The 8,897-nt window shown below is 41.2% G+C and overlaps 1 protein-coding gene across 5 annotated transcripts in view; it reads right to left on the bottom strand.

Annotated features, from left to right (window-relative positions):
• Nucleotides 1-2,627: 2,627 nt before the first annotated feature.
• SLC38A1 (solute carrier family 38 member 1) overlaps nucleotides 2,628-8,897 on the bottom strand; it is a 71,331-nt gene continuing 65,061 nt past the window's right edge. For 3 of the 5 annotated variants that reach the window (XM_053555891.1, XM_053555890.1, XM_053555892.1), the window contains one exon: nucleotides 2,628-8,494. In XM_053555891.1, the coding sequence (XP_053411866.1) occupies nucleotides 8,393-8,494 (102 nt within the window). In that variant the 3' untranslated portion in view covers nucleotides 2,628-8,392. The remainder of the gene's footprint in view (nucleotides 8,495-8,897) is intronic. The other 2 variants (XR_008373277.1, XR_008373278.1) reach the window with 1 other exon arrangement.

The raw sequence follows: 8,897 nt of genomic DNA, 5'->3' as shown, positions 1-8,897 counted from the left end.
AGTTTGCAATCATTTAGTAGATTTTGCCTTTTAAAAGTGGAACTAAACATTTTTTCTTGCTTCTCACTGAACACTCTCCCACTCCTGAATTTAGAAACTTGGGACTGAGTTCCCTGGCTTTTCCATGTCAATGAGATTACTTGCGTAGCTTCAACAAGAGCCTTTTCCTTCTCAGTACAGGATAACAAAAGTGATTGTGTAGCCATGGCCTTACTTGGAATGTCATATTTGAGAATGATGGTCAAACAGTACCAAGAAACGAAGGTTGATTTTGTTTATGGAGCCAATTCCTATGAAACTTGGCTTACTACCCAGACAACCTGGCTTCCTACCAAACTTCTAGGGTTCCAACCTACAGCCACTGTTGGGTGGTAAGAAAGGACACTTCTGGGAAGGCCTAAAACCTTGGTAAATTTGAGGCAACTCATGTAGAAAGGAATTCACCCACATTTGTGGATAATACAGGTGAAATATGATAAGAGTTCCTTGGGCTTGCTCTCCTACCTTGAGCTTGCAAGTGATAGAGACTTTTAAAAGTGTAAGTCTGTGGCTCCAGTGGCTGTTCCATACTGCATAGCTCTAGATTTGCAAAGCGAACTCAGGGGAGCCTGTATGGTTAATTAACACTCTTGCTGCACCTATGCCAATAATGAGGCCAGACTTAATGATTACGTCTTCATTACGATCAAGAGTAACCTTTGGGGTTCTTGTGCTTACAAAGGGGGAAGTTGTTAGAAAACTGCAAAGATGTTAAAAGGGGCAGAAAGGATTCGTAGATGTTCTTTCAATAGAATGTTAGGTGTTCCTCTGGGTTATCTGATTCTATACAAATTCTGCTTTTTTTTTTTTTTTTAGCTACTTTATAACCCTGTGAATTGTACAAAACTGAGAGATGGAAATGATTATCATCCAGAGATGTAAATGAATTGTGTGTGGTTGAGATGCAATTGATTTCCCCTGTGGACAAGGCCAGTTTTTGCATCTATTAGCAAATTCATTTCAGCATTCCTGATTGCTGTTCTTTGAATTCTCCTTTGCACCATTTTTCAAAAACATTTTACTCGTTCATTAATAACTCATTATTAAAATAATAATTGTTGACACAATTACTTTATAGGAGAATCATGGTTTTACCATTGTAAAAAATACATATATTTACCCTAGTGTTTTTTTAAAGTCTCACATATATTTGTGTTGTTTGGGCTTCCTCCACTCCTTGCAGACAATCCTAACCAAGCAGAACACAACTATGAATCTAGATGGTAAATACACAGGGCCTCTGAGTTGCCAAGTTATCATTAAGCCCACAGCTTATTCCATAGGAAAGGAGAATAACCATACCCCGACAATTATGTGAAAAATAGGGCAGAATAGAACAGCACCAGCACACACCCATAGAGAGAGAGTGGAAGGAAGAAGTCAGAACTATCACAGGCACTGCAGGACCGGTCCTTTTGATTTAGAACAAAATCTGCTCATAGTCTCCATAGGCTTTTGATTATATGAGCTTTTACGACTGCTTGGGTTTGAAAGTGATCATTACTCACTGACACCCTTCGCCCTTGGGGTTTTGATCAATTAAGACGTAGACACAGGAGGCATGTGAGGATAAAAATATCAGCTTTATTCTTTTTTTTTTTTTTTTTTTTGTAGAGACAGAGTTTCACTTTATCGCCCTCGGTAGAGTGCCATGGCATCACACAGCTCACAGAAACCTCCAACTCCTGGGCTTAGGCAATTCTCCCGCCTCAGCCTCCCGAGTAGCTGGGACTACAGGTGCCCGCCACAACGCCCGGCTATTTTTTTGTTGCAGTTTGGCCGGGGCCAGGTTTGAACCCGCCACCCTCGGTATATGGGGCCGGCGCCCTACTCACTGAGCCACAGGTGCCGCCCATCAGCTTTATTCTTAATGAAGCTAGACTGGACTGCACGACTTAGACTCCTGTGCCCCAAGTTTCTACCTTGAGTTCCACATGTTGCCAGCATGGCCCCACAGAATGGGCTTCATCAACTGGGGAGCCCAGAGAGAATCCAGGTGGCAAGGTGGGCCTCACACCCAGCCACTATCATACCAGGCCCAGGCTATTTCTTGACTAACTCTGTTCATCAGAAGGACTTGGATATCAGACTTACAGCCATCTTGCTGGTCTGGTATAGTTTTTTAAGAGGAAAACTAGATTCCCTCCTTTAACGCAGGACAGAAATTATTGCTCACAAAGATGAACTTGAGTTTAAATAGAAAACATTATGAGGTGGCTCAAAGGTATAGGGGGCCAGCCCCATAGACCAGAGGTGGCAGGTTCAAACCCAGCCCAGGCCAAAAAAAAAAACAATAGTTCAAACTTCTTTGATTATAACAATGGAGAAATAGGGTATGTTTCAGACCAGATAGATTTCTATCGGAAGATATATATATTATATGTATATATACATACATATATAAACACATGTATCTGTATATATACACATCTTTATATAAAGTTCGGGCACTGAAGTAGACACTTCCATGATCTGGAACTGAAAAGTGTGTATAAACCTTTCTCCAGCAAACCTGAATAGTGAATATAGCACTCAATTGCCCCCGTTTCAGCATCACATCCAAAAAGAATGAACACAGCATTTCTAAATACTTTCAGTTCACATTTTTAATGTTTAAAAACTATGTTAACAGAGCAGTTATAGAACAGAACTTTTTACATTTCTTTATTTACACCACGCCCTGCAAAGAACCCAGCTCTATTTGATTAACTATGAATAGGAAAGGTTTGTGACTTGTGACCTCTCTTCAATCACCCATCTGAGATTCATTTATAAGGTTTTTACGTTAATAAAACAGTGGTGTGCTCCATGTACTGGACTCAGATGAAGCCTAAAGTACACTGGATTCTAGAGAGTGAATGACGTACCGAAGATTAAGATTCAAGTGTTTGGGGAAAAAATTACATACCACAGTCCATGTTGGCGTCAACACTAAAATAAAAGGCAACATGCAAGACTTTCAAAGCTTGATAAAATAACGGTTCTCTGTTTTCTTTCCTTCAAATCTGTGCTAACATTCAGGTTTTCTCCCTTCTCAAAGATCCCAAAGTTTGGGAAATGCAGCAATTCAATTTGGGAAAAAAAAAAACATTCTTCTCCCCAACTTCTGTTTTCATAAATACCATGCAATGGTATCAATGTTAACAGCAAAAGAGCATTATAAAGAAACAATTTGCCTTTTTGGGTATATCTGTTTCTATATGACAATGATTTGGGTCTAAATATTCCTTATTTATAGCTCATAAGACTACCTTTTAAATAATTGAACTTAATATCAGTACAAGAAACCAATGTAGCTATTTCTCAGACATTTCTTTTTCTAAACAATTAAGTAATGTTTTATGTTCCAAGTTTATACTGAGAGAACTATGTTACCTGGGAGAGAATGAAGATTTTTCTAATTGTCAAACAAAACCACTAATGTCTATGGAACATTTATTCTTTATATGTGGATCCTAGAGACTCCTATTTCAGTGCGGATCAACAACTGCAAAAATATACAGCCTCCTATTTATTTACATATATTTACATACAAATGAGTATTTCCTACAATAAGCCTCAGCTGCATAGATTCATCCTTTATAAACATAAATTTGAACTTGTATACAAACAGGCCCAGTTTCATAGCCCTTCTTCGGAGAAAATCCTGAAGAAAGAGAATGTCTGTGCCTTGTGAATTTTACATGTTTTTCAAGAATTTTTTAAATTTAGTGGTATTTTTCAGTTGTTAACCATCCCACCCCCAATTTGTACCCAAAAGCCTTATATCGTTATAAATAATTCACTGTGTTTTAGAGGAAGTATGTTCTTTTGCTAAAGGATTCTCAGCTCTGCCTTCTCTAAGGAAAGTTGTTACTAAATGGTAAGAATCCATATCTTCTTTGTTTTGAAAATGGATAACACTTAAACGGTGAACTTGAATAAGGTAATTGTATTCTTAAAGATTATACCCTTTCTAAGCCTCACGCCTGATAAAATTGATAGACTGAGGGAGACTAATCAAGACTTAGGTTTTGCTCTAAGTACGTGATCACATCTCTGCTGATCTCCCCACTCCAACCAAATGTGTCCATCCAGCCTCGTGCCCACCCCAGACAGGGAACTGAGCTCTTCATTCCTTTCAGAGCAGTTTGCTGCTCCTCAAGCAGGGTAGACCATTCAGCAGAGAAATCACATTAAAAGGACAGGATTATTGTCACATGAGGAACTCAGACATTCTGGGAATTCACTCCTGACATGAGTTCAGCATTTCTGCAAAGGTTGCACTTACAAAGGGTATTTTCTTTTAACCTCTCCCAGTCAAAAAAAGCCTCCATTTTATTTCTCTGTAGCTTTAAAAACTACAGTATTATTTTACCTCAGCCCAAAGTAACACCCGAGTGTGGGCAGACTGCATTTTTGACTGTGCACCTGCACTGGCATTTCCAGTGGGAGGGGGCAACCAGGTGACAGCACCAGAGCCCCCTCACTTTCTGCCGTTGCAGAGGCCCCCGCTGCCAAGGCCCTTTTCTTTCCTCCCTCAGTCCTGGCTCCTACTGCTCACCTCATGAATCCAGGGGACCACCTTCTGAGGTAGGACTAATGGGGAGAGAAAGGGAGAGACCGCTAGGCTTGGAGTGGGTCCCAAACTCCAAGTGAGTCAGAGCCACTTGGAGGTCTCATTAAAATGCAGTCACTGGGCCCCCACCCTCACAGCTTCTGATTTCACTGTGTCTGGTGTGGGACCTGAGAATTTGCATTCTTACCCAGAATGCTGTGGGTCTGGGGACTGCACTGTGACAACCAGCTGTCTTAGAGGCTCTAGCCCCACTCCATAGAGAAGTGGGTCCTAGGGTGGGAGGTGCCCTCTGAAACACCAAGGGCTCTTACCACAGGTCTATGTCCACCCCAAGGCCACCACCAGCGCCCATCTGAGCCTTTCTTTTTTCTCAACAAGGTCTGTAAATGTAAAAAAGGAAGGTGGGTAGAGACTCTTCCTGCTCCCCATCTGATTACTGGGCAGTTAAACTGTGGTTACCAGCACTGAAACCCTTAACAGTGCTGTGTGCTGGCTTCGATTGGCATGTGGGAGAAGCTATGCAGCAACAGGCTTTTCTGCAGCGGCAGGGAAGGAGATGAGCTGGAGGAACAAAAGGTCGTATGAATAGAGCAGGCAGGCCGAGCCTGAGACCTGAAAGGTACCAGCCTAAGACTGTCTCTGGCAATCCACAGAGGCCTCCTCATCCTCCTCCCTCTCCCAGCACCTGACCCTGAACTTACTCATCCCTGCCTTTGCTGGAGACCCTGCTTCAGGCCACTCTGGTCACCTCTAATCTGGTGGCAACTCTACTACCCCCACTGTCCAGCAGGTGGTATGCGGCTGAGATGGACAGTCCAGATTCTACTAACAAATACCCCCTAGAAACAATAGCATTTTGGGTCGTTAGGTTCTTCAGCAATCTTATTACATTATTCTATTTCAGCTAAACTAGATGGTCTGGGGACCCTAACTACCACATATAACCTGGCCTCTAAAGGAAAACACAATCCAGGTTGCAAATAACCTGCTTATAACATTTTAGAACATGACCTCCTTATAAAAATTGGAGACGGTTGGCGCCTAAACAAGAGTAGATTCCTTTCCCGTGCATTTTTCACTACCCCCCACTTCTGGGAAGTAATAGACAGTAAAAGAGGGACAGGATTGACAGTATTCCGTGTTACAATAACTAGAGAATCCAAAGTATGAAACTGGCACTGTTCACTAGCGCAGCGATCCTATCTACCAAAGGAAAACGTGCTACTCCCCACGGCTAAGGTATAGTAAATTAGTCTATTAATTTAGCAGAAAAATTTCTATAGCACTTGACTGTGCTGTTTAAATTCTACCTAACATCTGTAATACATGTATTTTTGGCTACCAGTTCACTATTCTGAACAAGAATAAGAGCAGTACACTTTACAACTAATCCCACAGAAATGATATAATCAGTGATATTTGACAAATTACAGGAGGGTCTATGATATTCAGTCAGCAACAAAGATAAACATACAAAGAAGGTTTTAAAAAATATGTGATCTTACAGACATCTATAACCATGTGCTTCCTCTAAATAAATATATTTTAAATAATAAAAAATCCCTTGTACTGATACATAAAACCCAGAGACCCCCAAAATATCACTGCACATTCCAGAGTTAATAATTTTCTAAGTTGACTTCATGAGTGGAAAATGATTTGTCACAAAGTAATGAAGAAAATAGAAAGTAGCATGATATAGCTTTCAACTACATGATGTGTTTTTAAACCTAGGGTCACCCCACTACTGGCTATTTCATTACTTGGTGGTCTAGACAAGCTTCTAAAGCTTCACTGAGTCTCGTTCTGCTTGGTTTCTATCGTTGCTCACGTAATATGGGAAACACTTCTGAAAAGGACAGAGATGGCTGTGGAATTTACTAGGTAGGTATTCATATCGAAATATCTGAACTCTGGCCTAATGTGGATGCAATTCTGTAACTTCATATGCACATATTAAAAGCTCTATGATGATGCAATGCAGGAAATAACCTTTCATTCTCCCCCAAGAGGATCACAACAGGTGCTTTCAATGCCTGTCATATCTGCGGGACATGAGTCTTTAAAGGAAGGGGTCATTTCCGTGTTATTCTTGGTGAGAATGAAGTCCCTTTGGGATTTGAGTCGGGAAGAAAAAGAGCTAAGTGCCTGGAAACTCTGCCAACAGTCTTTGGTTAGATGCTACTTATCTCCAGATAAGACATCTGTGCTCGGTGAAAATTCATTGAGAATGTAGGTAAAACACAAGTCTTGCTTCGAGAAACCGGCTCACGGAACATGCATGTTTCTTGCCGTGTGCAAGCTGCAGAACATCCAATCACGAGCGAGGGCTCAGTTTTGGGGAATGTCCCCCATTCCTTTCCCAGTGACCTTGTTCCCAGCTCTCTTCTCTTTCAGTCTCTGTAGTTTCCTTCCGCTTCCTTTAGGAGAGAAGAGAGTACAAGGCAACTCTGTCCTCCTGCATGGGCCAGCTGGGATGGGCAGGTATGGCCTGCCCCTTGGTTGGAGACCAGAAGAGGAGACAGCGCAGACACTGGGGCCTTCCTATCTTCCCCATGTGGGGAAAGGAAGGTACATGCTAATTCTGTCACAGGCTCTTCACAAAGACTATCTCTGGGGGTTTTCCCCTAAGACTCTGGATGAAGAGTTAATGAAGAAGAAATAGAAATGAGGCTTATTTAAGGTACAAAAACTTGTATTTGCAATAACCTAGATTTATAGATATAAAACAAGTCTTTTAGAGACGTCCCTAAAGTGCCCAATATAAAACAGGAATTACTTATCTCAGATCAGCCTTAATTAGGTACACATTATTCTCTGTGCAAACAGCTAGTGGGCATGACTAAGGGCTGCTGGGCTTATAATTTACTAAAACACTTTTTTCTCCCTTCAACAATACAGGTTGGGGGGTTGAAGGCTATCTGCATCAGAGGAATATTTTCTCAGGCATTTTGGACAATCCTTTCACAGCAGATGCCACGGGTCTCCGCCAGCAAAAGTTGACTCAGACTGGAGTAACTTTAACAAATCACCAAGAGGGAAGCAAAACTTCGGTTGCCCAAATGTGTGACTTAATTTAAGTACCATGGCAGGAATCCTTCCCACCCCCTTCCCAGCTGAGAACACTGGCTAGAGAAGTACTTTGTATGGGGTGGGATATAGTCCCAGCCAGGCCACCAGCTGCCAGGCAATCAGAGCCACCTCAAATATTGGGCATGCTCTAATCCTGCAATCACACGTGTCCTACGACTCTCAGAACATTATCCCTGTGTGCTATGTTAACCAAAATAGGCAAATTATTTACGAAACCATTTTTTTTCTGTAAAGCAAAATAAATATATACAATTCAAGATTATTTTCTCTTCTAAAAAGGTATAGATAGTGTGAGCTGAACATCAGTAGGAAAATTATTTCAGAATCTGGATGTATAATACATAAACACGATTGATGATCATGTTTTTCAAAGTTCTAAAAGGCTGTGAAGCCACAAAACAGAGAGTGATGAGAGTGAAAAAAAGTAATTGATTGCGGAAAGTACTGTAAAATACAATTTCATGAAATTTGAAAAAAAAAAAAAAATCTCTAATCCCTAAATTGATCCCAAATCTTGGAGGGATGTGACCCATTATAGAAATAGGTTTCTTATTTTGTGATCAAAGTGTTATTCCATCTTAAGTATCCTGAAAATTTCTGTTTGCTTCTGTAAACTTGCAAAAGAAGTGATGAGAAGTGGCTGACGTATGGAGACTTGACTGAGTAGATGATGACAGGAATGTTGTCTTTCCTCAGCTGGTCTCAGTGGCCTTCGTCACTGTTCGATGAGCAGGCCCAGTCATAGATGACCAAAGGAATGCTGACCAAGGAGAACAGCACCCCCAGACACAAGAAAAGGGCAGCCTGGAGCAAGAGAAAGGCACGGGTTACTCTTGGTGCAGCGAACATTTTCTACACGTACCTGGAAAAATAAAATAAAAAAGTTTTCCCTCTCCCTTCGTATCCCCTCGTGTTTGGATTTTGTCACAACCATTGCTGAACTATGAGAACCTTCCTAAAATTGTGCACATCTGATTCTGCCTGGGTCAGAAAAGAAGAAAAACAAGCCACGCAAATCATCCTCTATGTTTTGTTCTTTGCGTTCACAGTCACCTCAAGTGTATCTACCATTCCACAAATGATGCTGTGTCCTTATAGCTCCTCTCTAAGAAATTACAATCAACTAACCACCACCCAACTAACAAAAACAGGCCCTGGAAAATATCCAGGTTACCTCTTTAATGGTTACCTGTGGCACCTAGCTTAT

Source organism: Nycticebus coucang, chromosome 12 (assembly GCF_027406575.1).
Source record: "Nycticebus coucang isolate mNycCou1 chromosome 12, mNycCou1.pri, whole genome shotgun sequence".
NCBI classification, from domain to species: domain Eukaryota; kingdom Metazoa; phylum Chordata; class Mammalia; order Primates; family Lorisidae; genus Nycticebus; species Nycticebus coucang.
The sequence above is the reverse complement of the archived record's forward strand: the minus strand, read 5'-3'. Positions and strand labels throughout refer to the sequence as shown.